General features: G+C 36.4%; 1 protein-coding gene across 3 annotated transcripts in view; it reads right to left on the reverse strand.

The window, feature by feature from the left end:
* The window catches only part of LOC134822461 (proteoglycan 4-like), a 108187-nt gene that overhangs the window by 83975 nt on the left and 6686 nt on the right, over positions 1-17526 (reverse strand). For 2 of the 3 annotated variants that reach the window (XM_063833558.1, XM_063833560.1), the window contains exons 4-7: positions 15731-15817; positions 2719-2850; positions 2342-2481; positions 785-832 (exon numbers count right to left, since the gene is read on the reverse strand). In XM_063833558.1, coding sequence (XP_063689628.1) covers positions 785-832; positions 2342-2481; positions 2719-2850; positions 15731-15817 — 407 coding nt within the window. The remainder of the gene's footprint in view (positions 1-784; positions 833-2341; positions 2482-2718; positions 2851-15730; positions 15818-17526) is intronic. The other variant, XM_063833559.1, reaches the window with a different exon arrangement.

Below are 17526 nucleotides of genomic sequence, written 5' to 3' on the forward strand. Positions count from 1 at the left end.
TAATAATTAATACATGTACATGTTCAGACTTCGGTTCTTTTAAATATTAATTCATTATATTTTTGTATGTTCGTTGAACTCATATTCTGTAATTCTATGCTAGTACAATCTTATGATTATTGACCATTTTAATTTTACAACATGGAAAATCACACATCATGACATAGACTTACAGTTGGCTTCATAATCAAAGCGATAGGTTAACGATAGGTTAAATCGCAAAAGAAAACTCGGTAAAGCACTAAAGCATTAAGACTCGTAAAAACTGACACATTACTTCTTACAATACGTAGCAATGACTATAATACTTAGATTAAATGATGCAAGATTGCTTTTAAGCACTTCAACAAAAAAGCTCTATTGGGGATAATGGCTGAGTTCTTTGACTTTGGTTTTACAGAGCACAGTGTAGTAGAACTATTAGAATACACCACTGCAAACATGTGTGGTTTTCACAGAGCACATTCACTTCAATATATTAGAATATAGCCCAACAAACAGCTGCTTAGTGCTCATTGTAAACATTTTAAAGAGGTTACCAATATAAGTAGTAGCGGCTGAAAAGATACGATTTTAAATGATTGCAGATAGAACAGCACAGCGGGTATTAAAAGCGATAATGTAAAAAAGGTATATATATCCAAATAGGATATTTTTTAATGTTATGAAACGGACATAGAAGTCTTTTCAGAGAAAAAAGTATTTTCAGAGCAAAAAGTAAAATTTTCAGAGCAAAAAGCCAAGTTAGCCAATTAGCGTAAAGTAAGCCAATTAGCGTAATTACCCTGAGGGGATCATCTTGACTAAAGTATGATGAGTCGCTGTGTTTTAACTGAAATATGTTACATGAAGGCCCTAAACCATGACTTTAAGGGGGGGGGGGGGGGTTCACCCTGATTTTTTTGTGAAACTTGGTTTCGAGATAGCAGTTAACCAACTAACTAGGACCAGTGACCGAACTTTTGAGGGGGTCCCGGACCCCAACCGCCAAACGGTGCCCGCGGGGCAGCCACGCCCATATTTGGTCCAAATTAGGCCCAATTTAGCCAAATACCCTGAACATGCCCAAAATCCAGATTTTAGGTGCTCTACTTGTAGCTAGTGGTTTCCTGAACTCGTATATGAATTTTCATCAAGATTGTACAAAAAATGACTGAGTTATGAGCAAAAAACCATATGACCATATTTGGGCATACACACCAAATTTGATCGATTTTGGCCCATAAATTGGTCAAATATCAATGTTTTGAATGAAACCAACTTTATATGGAAGGTAAGCCTATACTACACATTATCTATGATTATCAGCTCTGTATCTACCTAACTGTGGATTCTGTGTTCAAATAATCGCAAAAAATGAACAAAATTGCCCATATCTCAGTTCGCGATATTTGCAAAACTGACTTCGCTCAAAACAATAGAACTCAATAGGGTTTCAATATTTTTTCATGAAATTTTCAGAATCAACGTAGAATTGTCTCATGACCTTAAGTTTTGGGACAGAATTTTGAGTTAGGCCTTTTAAAAAATTTGGCGGCCAAATTCCAAAATTTGCACTGCTAAATTTAGAATTTGGCCGCCAAATTTTTTTAAAGGCCTAACTCAAAATTCTGTCCCAAAACTTAAGGTCATGAGACAATTCTACGTTGATTCTGAAAATTTCATGAAAAAATATTGAACCCTATTGAGTTCTATTGTTTTGAGCGAAGTCAGTTTTGCAAATATCGCGAACTGAGATATGGGCAATTTTGTTCATTTTTTGCGATTATTTGAACACAGAATCCACAGTTAGGTAGATACAGAGCTGATAATCATAAATAATGTGTAGTATAAGCTTACCTTCCATATAAAGTTGGTTTCATTCAAAAATATTGATATTTGACCAATTTATGGGCCAAAATCGATCAAATTTGGTGCGTATGCCCAAATATGGTCATATGGTTTTTTGCTCATAACTCAGTCATTTTTTGTACAATCTTGATGAAAATTCATATACGAGTTCAGGAAACCACTAGCTACAAGTAGAACACCTAAAATCTGGATTTTGGGCATGTTCAGGGTATTTGGCTAAATTGGGCCTAATTTGGACCAAATATGGGCGTGGCTGCCCCGCGGGCACCGTTTGGCGGTTAGGGTCCGGGACCCCCTCAAAAGTTCGGTCACTGGTCCTAGTTTGTTGGTCAACTGCTATCTCGAAACCAAGTTTCACAAAAAAATCAGGGTGAACCCTTGCCCTTAAGGCCTAAACTCCAATCAATATACTAAATCATTAGCAATCTGTGAGCTAATTAATTAATGTTATTGATCAAGTAGATCCTAACTGGCTTTAATGTTTACTCACATGACTAGAAGAGCTAGAATCTTCAGCGATTGATTCGAATTTCTTGAGGGTGGAACCTGGAGACGGGCCCATTTTACTGATTTGTATTCCGACCTTCTTTAGCATGCTTTTACTGCGCTTAGGAGAACCAGTGGGCGATGCTGCGAATAGGTTAATTTTAAAATATTAATATAATAGGTTAATTTTACAATATTATTAGATGTGACCAGTTGACAGGATTTATTTTTTATCGATTTTGAAAAATTCCAATCTGCAATCACTTAACCGTTACTCTTCAAAGATTTATCATTGATCATCAGTAATCAGTAGGATGAAAACTAAATAGGGTAACAAAAATGTAAATTGTTAAGTTTTAAAAATAGCAAATTTCTACCCACCAACGATAGGCCTCCGTTTGGACTCCCCCAGAATACTGGTAAGACAAGATAGCCACCTGTCCATGTCGTGCTGGTTGTCTGCGACTAATATCCACAACCTCTTGTTAGTTTCTAGTTCAAATCCATGCCTGTCTGAAAGTTCAGTCACTGTCAGAATAATATGATACAAGATAATCGAAGGAGGCAAGTGCCAGGAGTTGATTCATTTGTTTTTCAAAATACAAATACTCGGTCTAAATTTGGAACATGTTTTCAACGCGCATGACACACAAATACTACGCGCGCGTTAGGTTTATGCCCTGTTGTGTGCCTGTGTTACAAAAAGGACGGCGCGCGTTCCACAATCGCAATGTATATCCTAGGTACACTAAGTTATGGAGGGAAAGTTGAGTTTCACGATCGTACCTGAAACTCGAAAATCGAGCAATGACCTGAGATGATGCTATTAATATCGTCCCATTTAACAAACTCGCCTTAGAAACATAATTTATTCGTATTCCTAGTCCTTAACAAACGTCAAACATTCTTATTTCTTAGAAAAAGCATCCGACAAAAAAGCGATTATGTCTATATGGAGTGAGAACATGCATGTTTATCAAGCAAAAGTTTATCTAGCGTTCATTTATTAAATTTAATTCTTGTTTATCCAACGAAAACGAATGGAATAGTAAGTAGTAAAAAGATTTCGGAACTTTAAAATTGTAACAAAGTGGATTCGCAGCACTGCCAATTACGAACCAGAAATGAGGAGTTAGATTGTTGGAAAATAGTATTCTTATTAAAATATTAACAGTTAAGACATGATTATCATAAACAGTAATGAAACGGTAAAAAGACAGTCTGGCCATAGTTTTATAACGTATGCTAAAATTATTTACTAGGCGGGAAAAATAGAATGAGATTTTAGGAATCCTGGATCGATAAAATTAGCATTCCTTGATATTTGGTGCAAAAATAATCACGATGCATGCGAAAAGTATGTCACGTGAATAATTTAGCGCAATATGATATAGTATGGTAATTGTACAGAAACCGATATTTTCCCGCTCTTTCTGCGTCCATCAGGCAGCATCTATTTCAAATACCGATTACCGTCTTCAAATATTTACACAATAACAACTACACATAACAGAACTATTAAGCCAAACTTGTCCTCAGAATTTTCGCTAGAACACTCAACACATGAAGAACTTTCTAAAGAAATGTTCGGAGCAATTGCAACTGCTCATATAGATTTACACATATATTTTGAAAAGCTCCTGCTGAACAAACATTTCGTATCACTATCATGTTTTAAATAATCCTCCTACAGATAGAATATCGTGTGTACAAAAGAACTAAATGGTGATTTGGTCTCAATCTATAATCATGATTCATGGGTACAAATAGAAATACAAAATACGGAATTTTGCAGAAATACTAGAACTATGACGTCATAGTTCTAGTATCTTTAAGAACTACTAGAACTATGACAATATGACATGTAGACAGTTTAATCATAGGCGCCAGAAGTACCAGGTAACGCCTGAAAAACTCAAATAATGATGATTTGAAGGTCACATCTACTCAAACACCAGAATAGCCCACTGTAATATTAAGGGCGTGTTAGACAACCACCCCTGGTTAAAACCTTTGAAATTAAAACACCTGTATTTTTGGTTACCAAGGGTCCATTTTCTACCTTTAACAGGCAACAGCTGATGGGAATTATTTAGAAATTTCAGTAGAGAGAAAAGCCGTAATAGCGGATTTTTACTTTAGTAAATAGTGACGAAATTCTACAGTATGAGTTGAGAAAATGTTATTTTGCGAGTCAAATCATACTGTTAACCATAGCAGCTGGCAAAAATGTAAGATATTTGCTGATTTCACGAAAGAGAAAATTTTAGATATAATCTAAGAGTAGATTATATGTTGCTATGTAATGGTGATCTGGCAGCATGACATAACTCTTATCTTGGTACTTAGCATGAATATCTTTATTGGTATTTAGTGAACATTCCAGCACTTAGTAGCTTCATGTGCAGATAGATTATTATACTTTATAATGAACTTTTTGTGGCATTATTTAAATACTTTGTCAGCACATAAATCAAGACTGCAAATATGATCAATGGAGATTTGGATCACGGAAAAAACTTATGACTAGAATTTGGATTAAGTACTAAATGTACAGAAAAGCTTAGAGACAACCCCACAACAAGAAAACAAAAGAGAGATGAAATAATTCTACAACATAACCCCTTCACTAGGGAAATATCATTTCAATCATCACTCATCAACTCCACAATCTGGCACATAACCTAGTTTATATGGACTAAAGAGCTATTAGTAGTAAACCAGCTGTTGATTTGTATAGATATTACTGGGGGTTGTACAGTGGTACAGCAATTAACACATGTTTCTTTCATCAGGTCTGACGAGTAGACAGTGGGATTTTAACAGATCTGACTATCAGTGTTGAACATTCAACATTATTTCAGCACTATTTCAACATCACTTCAACAGTTCGACATCACTTTAACAGTTCGACATTACTTTAACAGTTCGACATTACTTCAACAAAGCGGCAAGTTTACTTCAACACCAATTCAACAGCAGTTCCTCGCCACTTCGATGTTTGACAAAGGTAAAAAACAAATTTACACCAGACATCGCGACTAAGAAAACGTTGACCCAACTGAACAAATTTCTAGGAGAACCGTAGTTTTTAACGTTGCAACAAATATTTAATAATATTTAACAACAACTCTGTCTAACTCTGGGTACTACAACATTCCTGAAGTGCCGTCATTACATCTACACCTGCATTACTCTAGTATAAATCATGAATATATAATAGAAGAAATGTAAAGTAGACGTAACTGCTTCAGACCGAGTAGAAGTTTACTACTTCCTTATTTTCTGAGTTTTCTCATAGAATGACCTTACTTCCTTAGACAATGTGATAGCATGTTCCCTTAGTACAGTTAATTTATAATATAAGGTAACCTGAAATGTAAGGTTGCATTCAGGATGACTTGATGTTGATATCACTAATAGTAAACAAATAATTACTTTCTATAATAATTAAAATCTGATTCGTAACACGTATTTGCGGCTTAACATTCCATCGTAAAAAAATAATTACCTTGAATATTATCACGTATGATTCGATTGGAAACTTTCATCAAATAATACATAAATTTAAAACATGGAAATTTGAATAAAATTAAATGGCGACAAAAAATGTTTAGTCTGGTCGGACTGGTTAGGGCAGGTACAAGTAAGCAGAATTTTACTGTAATATATGATTGGGAAAACCAGTAACATCCATGTTAGAACACACGTGTTCTGGACTCTTACTCTGGCCCCCAGAGTTAACATTCCACGATATTACCCTGTGTTTAACAAGAGTTGCAACCCCTTCAGTACCATTCCAAGCAGTCTGACCCCTACTTCATATCTCTAGGGTTATAATAATAATAATAACATAATACACTGAACAAAGCCTCCTAAATGACAGCCCATGTAATGAGCAGATCTGTCAACAGCAGCCCGATGAATTAGACTTCAGTGTTTTAACTGGATAGGTACCGTGCCAATAATACTTTTGTTTTTCTGTTAGTTGTTGGCTTATAAGGAATTTTGTAGATTTGGCGAGTAACCAGGGTGGAAAAACCTTTGAGATTGGAGGTAAGAGTTTGGGGTTGTTCCAAGACTTTACAGATTCGTTTGGGTTAGAAGTTGTGCGGTTCTTATAGGGCGGTATTAACTGTAGTCAGCAATAGATTAAAGGAATTTGAAAAATTCAGGAGAAAGTGTACGTCATTTTTGAGTTTTTTAGTTTTATTAAGCAGCTAGAAAATTCAAAATGGCTTCAAAAGAATAACCGCTCATCATTGAAAAATGTAATTGAGCTGTCTAGAATTGTTGCGAATGTAGGAGAAAAGTGAAGCTTCCTTGCTGAGGAGTCCCATATCAAGGATCACATTTTCTAAATATTTTATATTCAGACCACTTTTATTTACTGTAGGTTCGTTCCAGCATGTGAGTGTGTACACAGGCCACAGCTTCTAACGTTGAACAATATCCTCAGAATATCAAAACATTCTTAAAGCTTTCTTTTCCCAAAGCCCAGCAAATTATGGCACCTAATTTGAAAGGAACTAGAAATATGCGTGTTATGTGTAAAATGCGCATGTTGTCACGACAACAGTATGTGATAGAGCGAACACACTATAACACTCTATATTACACTCTATATTATTCATTCTCACGTAATTACTTAATTAATTACTTAATTAATTACACATGTAACTCGGTTTTAACAGTATTTAGTCGTTACTCCTCAGTTATAATAAAACTCTAAATTATAAATAAAGTATCGTGTTACGGGTTAACACCTGAACGGAGCTACAGTTTTTAACAGCTTGAGAGATCGTATTTCTAGGACTTATCTATATTGCAACTTTTAAGACATATTATGTATGATCATTAACTATGCAAGTTGTAAATTACGCACATTAATTAAGCAGACAAGGACTTTCATTATAAAGGAAACTTAGTTAAAAATATGGTATGTTACACAAATACTTAGCATGATAAAAATTCCTCAATGAATTTCTACCGTATCTTCGTGTGTAACGAAGGAATGTTATTGAATGTAATGATGCCGTAATAAGAGGGGAATTATTAACATCATTAATGATGGTCATGTTGTCATAATTATGTCTGAGTGTATGGGTGAATGAGTGTATGAATGTATGAGTGTGAGTGTGAGTACCAGAGGAACACGCTGGGAAACAAGACCTAAACTTCAGTAATCAGTTTGTAAATAGCTATGTAGTGGCTAGCAATATGGCAGACTAATACAGCACAGTTTATGTCTAAATATCCCTCCCAGTGTATATTGCCTATGGGACCTGTATAATATTACTGTACGGGTAGAAGGACAATGACAAATAGGTGGTAACAGGGCAGGTTATAGAGAGTCTCTATTTGAGTCACGTGATAGGCACGTGGTACTCCGCTGACCGCTAACTGTCACTGAAAGACCTACATTGGGGGTGACTATCTTTTAGTGGAGACAAGTTTATACATAAACGAAATGAAATGAGGTTCAGTAGCCATTAACCAGAGTTTAGAGTTACCACACAGTCACCACACAGTCACCACACAGTTACCACACATTTACCACACATTTACCACACAGTTACCACACAGTTACCACACAGTTACCACACAGTGACCGCACAGTTACCACACATTTACCACACGGTTACCACCCATGCTTAGTGCTGACTACTACCTTGTTTGATGTTAAGTTGATGTTAAGTTGATGAAATAGTAACTTTAGAAAAACTTTATTGACAGACCTTATAAAATACACGTACTGTTATAAAAGTTATAAAATATAAAAAGTTGTGTACACGTATTTCATGGCTCAACCTTCAAATAAGAGATATCACGGGCTCGCCCAGCAACTTTACTGCTTTATTGTAAAGCTTGATAAACTAGCTAGCTGGAGGAAGTTATCATGATGTGAAGGGTGTGCAAACAACCCCACATGGGGTAGTGTTTATACATTCTCAGTGTTTATACATTATCAGTGTTTATACATTAGTGTTATACATTAGTACATTATCAAACCGATCGCTATGGAGTCATACTCTATAAAAGTGCAGGGTCTACACCTAATCTAATATAATTATATGTTATTATTATGTTATTAATATTGTGTGTGTAAGTAGAGGTAAATATGTAAGGGTTGGTCTATCCGGAAGAAGAAATTGGATTTAGAGATTTAAAACTCGGAACTGGTACAGAAAATTAACATAATATTGATATTACGTCCTAAAGGTTTAACATATTGTGACAAAGAAGCAATATCAAAGTCCAAGCCATTCAAAAATATTAAATAAAGAATCTATTTCTAACCACAAACCATTTTAACCATTTTAACAAACTGTACAGCCAAATTAGGAGAAAACAAGATGACAAAAAAGTGCACCTTATTTGAAACCTAAGATCACTTTCCCTCCGCAAACAGATGAAAGGTTTCTACTTCTTCTCTCTGATAATAATGCAACAACGGTTCTGTAATCTAACTCAAGTAAGGTTTCTTTACTTTCTCCTTCTCCGGAGACTCCTTATAAATGTAACCTAGAGAACGGCCAATGTCAGAAGTTCCTGGATAATATCGACCAGTTCCTGAGAATTATTGTTTTATTGACGTTAATCAGAACATTACCTCATGATGGGTGGGAATGAGTGAAATAATTATGCAGGCTAACATTTCCTTTTTTTAAAGAGGTATCGTGAATAATAATGGAAACATTACATCATGATGATATCAGGAGTACACATAGTTTATCAGCTGATATATTATTATGATTATATTAGTAAAGTCTTACATCTGGATAAAAGGGATGGTAAAAATTCTCACTATAACTAAAATCGCCTACTGTAATAAGTAAAATAATGATGCAGTGCATACCCTCTATCGTAATAGTGTAATTAGGAAGTGAATTAGGTAAATGTGAAAAGTGTGATTAACAACAATAATAATAGTGATATGTTAATGTAAAGTTGAGTGTATCCTCAAGTTACTCAAATGATTATTGTAGTGACACTTGTAACTAGTAGTGATACTTGTAACTAGTAGTGATACTTGTAACTAGTAGTGATACTTGTAACTAGTAGTGATACTAGTAACTAGTAGTGATACTTGTAACTAGTAGTGATACTAGTAACTAGTAGTGATACTAGTAACTAGTAGTGATACTTGTAACTAGTAGTGATACTAGTAACTAGTAGTGATAGTCGTAATTAACAGTTGAGTAGCTTGTTTGTTTGTTTGGGGACTGGTTTGTAAGCCAGCCAATGTTTACGAATATAATATTAATAACTTTATTACATAATCATAAATATATATCATAAATAGATCAAATCTGAAACACAAATTTGCACGCAGTTAATAAATTTATAAAAAAAAGAAAATGAAAAAAAAAGGTTTATTGATAAAAACAAAATATGGAGCACTCTGTGCTTCCAACAGCCTTTCAGACTCGCGCTAAGTTTGTTAGGGACTGATTTAGGATATCGTAGATATTGCTATGTTATGCCATTAGTTTGGATATGTAGTGTTTGTGATTGTTGAAATCAATTAATTACGGTTTGTGCTGATAGGAAAATAGTGATAGTGGGGAATGTGGCAGTGTAAATATGGACCTGGAATTTAGGATGTGTGGCTTATCCATTAATATTAGTTGCCGCTAGTCTGTGATCAGTTTGTTCTGGTTTTTTTGTGTGCAAATATATATTCATAGTTTATTTTTGTAATATCATATAATATATAGTACTTAATAATAACCATATGACTAATAACTGATTTACTAATTAACTAATTAACTAATTCACTAAACTGATATAATGACCGTTGTGTCCAGTAACTTTCAGACACGTTGTGACCTTCTTAGACCTGGAATATTATGTAATAAGAAACTGGGCCACGTTTCATCGTCATTTTCACTCTGCAGGTTCAAGAGCATGCGTTTTGTAGCCGATTTAAAAAGGTTTATGGAAAAAAGTGTGGGTAGGGTGCTTACATTTGCATTTACAGCATAAATTGAGAGTAAAGGTCCTTTGAAGAACATCGAAGATCTGAAATGTGTGGTGTTGTACTCGGCTAACCAGGATGCTGCAGTCACGTGATCTGAGTTTGCAGTGGGTGCATTTTCTGGGATAGTCATACAGATTTGTTGAGGGACTGAGCTGCGGAAATGTTTGATTCGGTGCATGAGAATTAGTGTGTTTTTTACAATAACACTGTGCACCGTGAGTATACCATTGTTATTGAAAAATTGTTTTGTGTGTTCTGGCAGTCGACCGTCTTTGTAAAAGTAATTAATGTGACCTGGCATTACTGCCCTGATACCCTGTTTTTGTCGTGAGAAGAGTGATTCAATGTGATTTTTTGCTGCAAACCCCCATACAATTGAACAGAAGTTTAAATGCGATTGAACAAAACTTTGATATATCTGTAGCCTTATTTGAATCGATAGGTGACGTTTTATTTTATACATAATTCCTACATACCGCATCATTTTTGATCTAACAGCTGCTATATGCTTAGACCATGTTAGTTTATCATCCATTATAACGCCAAGGAACCGTGCTTCCCTTTTACGTTCTAATTGTGTGTCTGCAATATGAAATTGTTAGACCAACATTATGTCTCCGTGCTATAAAGTAGGTTTAGTAGTTGGATCCACCATAAGTTTGTTAATTAATTAGTTTATCAATTAGTTAGTCATTTTGGTAATTACTTAACAAAGAAGTTAACTTACTTATAGTTATATAATATATTATCATAAGTTAATAAAGTTATTAAATAAGTACTTTATCAGCATATAAACTTGTAACTAATTCACAACCAGTGACAAACGAAGTGTTAACTGATGGAACATGTACTTATTTAGTTATTTGGAGAAGGTATTGCAGCACAAGTAGATGTTATTGCTTGTACATAATTGCTTATGTTATTGCTTGTACATTGCTTGTGTTATTACTTGAGTTATTACTTGTGTATTGCTTGTGTGTTGCTTGTGTAATGTATATTACTTGTATTGAACATATCCTACTTCACCTCTCTCTAATATTGACTTGTTCAACACACGCTCGTATAATATAGTAATATTCACTGTACTCCTGATCTCATTATATCACATGCATGAGCTCCACACAGGACCATCACGAGCCAGTGAGTCACTGTCTGGGTGTGTTATTATGAAGGTAAACACGAGGTTATGATATGTTTAATAAAGTAGTATAATGATAATCTTAACACTGCGTTTCTGTGATTTAGAGGCTGATACTGCCAGTGTGAGGGGAGTTAGAGCAAGTACTTTAACACGGAAGTGACACATTCCACAATACCAAAATATTATGGTAAACACCGTGTTAACAGTGATTTTAGTGATTTTAGTGATTTTAGTGATTTTAGTGATTTTAGTGATTTGTGTACGATTAACAGTGTGGTAGTTTGGTGAACTCTGTGTGAAATAAAGGTTTCTTATTTGAGGAGTAGGAGATATATCTATATAATATAGAGGATACCGTACAGGTGAAACAAAATCATACTGTATACATTGTACAAATTCCACAACAAAAACAATGCTTTTTATTCTATAAAACCAGGAATAATTTGGCCATGAAAGAATTTTCAACTTTAACAATAAAAGTTAGTTGCTGAAGCAGCGGGAATCAGTGAGCCGTGTTTTAAAACTTATTGTAAAACCGATTGTAGTGTATTTATATCTTACTCTGATCATCTGAGAACTGTGCTTATTGGTAAAATCATATGTTCAGCAACATACTATTATAATTATAGCATATTATAACATATCATCATGTTATATAGTAATAGTGTTGACAAAGTTATATATCAACATGTTATTATTAACAACTAATAACCACTAAAAGTCCTAAATAAACCCCAGCTTTACCGGTAAAATCAGGGCTGAACAAGATCCCCCCGGTAACTTGGAGGAACTAGTGTCACAGTTGTTATTGATAAATCAGGGTGGAAATACTGTGTGTAATGTACACACAGTAGTGTGTAGTAGTAGTGTGTACTTTATATAATACTATATATAATATAGTGTACTTTATATTATATTAGTACAGATAGTGTGAACAGTTAACACACACGCCTGCACTGGGATATTGGAGTTCAATTAGAGGAGAAATCACTCGTTTTATTAATTAGTAACTCGTAACAAGGCTAACACGACATGTTTCCTGATTATTTCCCTGTCGATCTTGACTGATAATCATTGATAAAGCCGTGGTAAATACCACTAAGCAGGGAGCCGACAATAGCAACCGGCAGATCCAGATAAAAAACGAACTGAGGAAAGGGTAAATAAAATAAACCGAGTAATAAAAGACTTCCAAAATATCCAAACTATTCTGGAAACAAACGGTTCACAACCACAGCACACACAAAAAAAGCACAAAATAAATTTGGGCAACAAAAAAGAAAGAATCTGTGTCTATCAACAGACCTATCATCACAAAATAGCTCAATAATTTAACAGTAAAGCTATCATCAAAGGAAGGGAAGATACCGTACCCCACGTGACCACCACGTGACCTCCACGTGACCCAATCAGAGGAGACAGATCACTGTTAGTACTGCACTAGATCTGCACTAATACTGCACTATCAGCCAGACATCCTAACACCTACCCAGTGTGACTACTCTAGTGCAACAACAGATGTACTCTACTAAATTGGGGGAGAAATGCGATACCAGATTTTATAATATCATGGAGGACGGTCTTGGAAATCCAGCTGATTTGTGATTATCCAAAATTACCAATTACAAACCGTTGTCCAATGTTGAAGGTTAGATTATAAGACTCACGAGAGAAATACCGGATCAGAACCAACTCTAAATAACGAGATAACAGCCTCACTTCAATCCTGGCCGTTTTCTTGTCGCCTTGTTCAGCTGGTACAGCGCAGTATTCTATCTAACAACTGCAGAACACCGCCACTCTTCACTCAGTCTAGCCTTTAGCCCGCATCTTCGAGTCCAGCTTCTCTGGTCTGCCTCTCCCAGCCTTGTAAACAGGGTCCAGGCCTTGTAAACAGGGCCGGGTCCACGGCCCAGACTCCAGGGTCCGGGGAAACTATAAGCTTATAAGTGTGGAGGTGTCTGTGGAGGTACGTACCCAGTGATAGAGGTATATCATTATTAATTAATCAAGTCTGGGGGAGTCTTTGAGATTGTGGGCGGTCAGAACGAGTTGGGTTTCGTTTGAAACGTATGGCTGGGTTATGGGCTGTCAGACTGGACTCGGATTTCAGTGGGTTTATCCTCTAGTTTCATACAATTATGTACTTTGTTGATTGTACATGGTCGAACCCTTAACAGTATACAATATAAGCTTTCAGTGGTGGGTAGGCCTGGTTCCTGATCACAAGAAACTGGAAGGGATACGCCGTATCTGATACGGTGTGCTAAAAACTCCTTCTTGTGGCAACTGACAGTGATCATCCCCTTTTAAATTATCAACACTATCAAGCACGACAACTGAAAAGGAAACACGCAAGAGGAGGAGTCGAACCACTACAACCCCACAAGACACTGGGTGACGAGACACTGGGTGATACATGTAACAAGTCAATATAAGATATCATCTTTACCGCAAGATACTACATAATACCCCTTATTATCTAATATAATTATACCTGTTATATGTTAACATGTTCCCACTATGTCCTGACAAGATATCAATGACCCGACATTAAGGGGTCGTTATCAAGCCTTACCGGCAGTACACTACTGACAAGATACCATTACTGCGGACCTGATGTCTCCACTGAGATGACTGGAGTAGACACAGAGAAACACAGGGAAACTGGTCTGTGTGACGTCACGTGAGGAAGAGTGACGTCACGTGAGGGAGAGTGACGTCACGTGAGGAAGTGTGACGTTACGTGAGCAAGTGTGACGTCACGTGAGCAAGTGTGACGTCACGTGAGCAAGTGTGACAGTTCTTCTAGAAGGATTTACAGTACTTCCATAAGTTGTTCTCACTAGTCAAAACACACGTGTTAGATAAGAGAATGATTAGCGGTAATTGGAAGTGATTAAGTTTAATTACGTAATTACAGGTGATTAGAGCCAATTAGTGATGACAAGATACGGTAATAGTCCCCACAAAACGGAGCTCAGGAGGTGACGATCAGTTTGCAGATAAGCAGAACTCTGCATATCATATTAAGAAGAGGCGGGGAGGGTGCTGAGAAAGTCTGTGGATAATATTGACAGCAGAGATCGTACAGCAGAGATCGTACCTCTATAAAATATGTATGCTCTACGCAGTGTAAATTGGGGGACAACCGAAAGAGGAATTGAACATAAAAGGATTATCAAAATAAATAAAAAATATAAACTATATAAATATAGTCCTTATAAGTAAGGACTAATAATCTATGCGATTAAGGTCGATTATAATCTATTAATTATAATCTACTTAGTACTTATTACAATGGATTTATAAACGTAAATGAATTTCCGTGATCCTATAATTTAACGATGAAGCATTTAGTAGATCTAGCAAATTATGCTCTAAAGGATGTGTAAGCATGGTATTAGTAAAAGCCTAAATAGATCAACGATCAAAGAAAATATATTTGATTTAAGAGTAATATAATATTTGAATACAGTACGCTAAGTTTTCACCAAAGGGGATTTACATCACTAACATGTCATAAACCGACTTGTAATGGGCTTCTTTTTTTTGAGTTTTTAAAGCTATACAAGTATAAACTGTGCACACGCAACACATCCTGATTGAAGCACAACATATTGAAGCTGAAGTGCTCTCAAGCGTGAAAGGGGGGAGGCCGTGAAGGTCATCAGACTGCTCTGTCGACAGGAAACTTTTTAAATCTGATATTTGACGATGAGATGCCACCACAAAATGTTATCAGATCACGATAAATAGTTTGTAACAAGTCTAATGACTTATAACCAATTAGAACCCCAGCAAATATTAGAGCTGTGAAATGGTTCAGTAAATTCGCCATTTTACACCTATTTTAAAAAGGGGAGTCCACCCTTGTTATTTATAGCCCACATAAAATTTCGTATAAATTTAAAACTTGCTGGTGACAGAGAATCTGGTGTTTTTATACCATATTTAAAATAAAAACCAGCTTAATAGACTTCCCCGGTTCTTCATGTGAGGTCATATCAGAGGGAATATCAATTATCTAATTTACTGAAAGTTTTTATGCTCCAAAGGTACCACTGAGACCATATTTTGAAGCTTATACAATATTATATACAGTACTGTTGTCCTCCTTTAAAAAAAGCTCCAATCGCTGCTTTCGGCCTATTTGCAACAATTCAATATAAACCTAAAATTTATGACACATAAAGAGATAATCTTCATTTCAAAAACCGGTAAAAATCAAATTAATTAAACAATTATCAGGCAATTAAAATACTCACAGTGATTAACAAGAGCATGTTCAGATGTATCATTAATTCTCTGTACAGCTGCAAGAAGAATCTCCCCTTTAGCTTTGCCCACCTCGCCTGAGAGTAATTATTGCGGACCTTTACTGATAGTTGAAATTCGACATATGACGTCATCTAGCGTCATCTAGCGTCATCTAGCGTGAAATATCGCCAGATGATGATAGATGACGCTAGATGACGCTAGATGACGCTAGATGACGCCAATTAGCGACATTGTCGCTAAGTGCACGGCACCTTTCGAATGTCGCTATCTAGCGCTATCTAGCGCTATCTAGCGCTATCTAGCGCTATATGACGCTATATGACGCTATATGACGCTAGATGACGCTAGATGACGCTAGATGACGCTAAGCACGCAGCACTGACGCCAGGCGACAGATAGCGCTATTTTCATAAAAATTCTAGGGACGACATCTAGCGTCATCTAGCGTCATATGTTGCCGCGACATCTGACGCTATCTGACGCCATCTAGCGATATCTGACGTCATCTGACGACATCTGTCGCGACGACATCTGACGCAGGCGACATCAAGCGCTGGATAGCGGGATAAGTCAGTTTACGACAGTTCACGCTATCTAGCGCTATATAGCGCTAGATAGCGTTAGATAGCGCTAAATAGCGTTAGATAGCGCTAAATAGCGAAGAATTTTGGGTCGTGACAGTCCAGGCTATTTAGCGCTAGATGTCGCTATCTAGCGCTATATGTCGCTGCGTTAGATTTCGTCGCTACATATAGCACAAGATATCATATCCTATCACAGTAACAGTAATCCTAACTCTCTGTGTGTGTGTGTGTGTGTGTGTGTGTGTGTGTGTGTGTGTGTGTGTGTGTGTGTGTGTGTGTGTGTGTGTGTGTGTGTGTGTGTGTGTGTGTGTGTGTGTGTGTGTGTGTGTGTGTGTGTGTGTGTGTGTGTGTGTGTGTGTGTGTGTGTGTGTGTGTGTGTGTGTGTGTGTGTGTGTGTGTGTGTGTGTGTGTGTGTGTGTGTGTGTGTGTGTGTGTGTGTGTGTGTGTGTGTGTGTGTGTGTGTGTGTGTGTGTGTGTGTGTGTGTGTGTGTGTGTGTGTGTGTGTGTGTGTGTGTGTGTGTGTGTGTGTGTGTGTGTGTGTGTGTGTGTGTGTGTGTGTGTGTGTGTGTGTGTGTGTGTGTGTGTGTGTGTGTGTGTGTGTGTGTGTGTGTGTGTGTGTGTGTGTGTGTGTGTGTGTGTGTGTGTGTGTGTGTGTGTGTGTGTGTGTGTGTGTGTGTGTGTGTGTGTGTGTGTGTGTGTGTGTGTGTGTGTGTGTGTGTGTGTGTGTGTGTGTGTGTGTTTTACTGGGACCGTAAGCGCAGCCTGTCTTTTCCCACCCAATCTTTTTTGTTATTTTTATTTTATATGAAAATTAATTTTTACTGTGTATGAAAATTAATTATAATTTAAGTGAGAATGCAAATGATATAACTATAAGCTTGCGCGGCTCGTCGAAGTCACCCAACTATTACACTCGATTTATCAAATATTCGGCTGAGTGGAACAAAATATTAAATATCACTTAATCAAGGGGTCGTTTACATATTATAATTATATAAAGGGCCTGATGCCGCCGGCCGGGGTTTTCCAAATTATTACGCTCGCTAGTGTGATTGTGACATAATACTAATAGCTTAATAGCTATGTATGGAACTGATTACTAACAATGAGGGGTCGTTCACATACCCCGTAATCAGTTTTACCATAGCTATTATATTTATGTCAATATTACACTAGCGTAATCAATAATCATTTGAAAA

Source organism: Bolinopsis microptera, chromosome 10, assembly GCF_026151205.1.
Source record: "Bolinopsis microptera isolate Bmic1 chromosome 10, MBARI_Bmic_1.0, whole genome shotgun sequence".
NCBI classification, from domain to species: domain Eukaryota; kingdom Metazoa; phylum Ctenophora; class Tentaculata; order Lobata; family Bolinopsidae; genus Bolinopsis; species Bolinopsis microptera.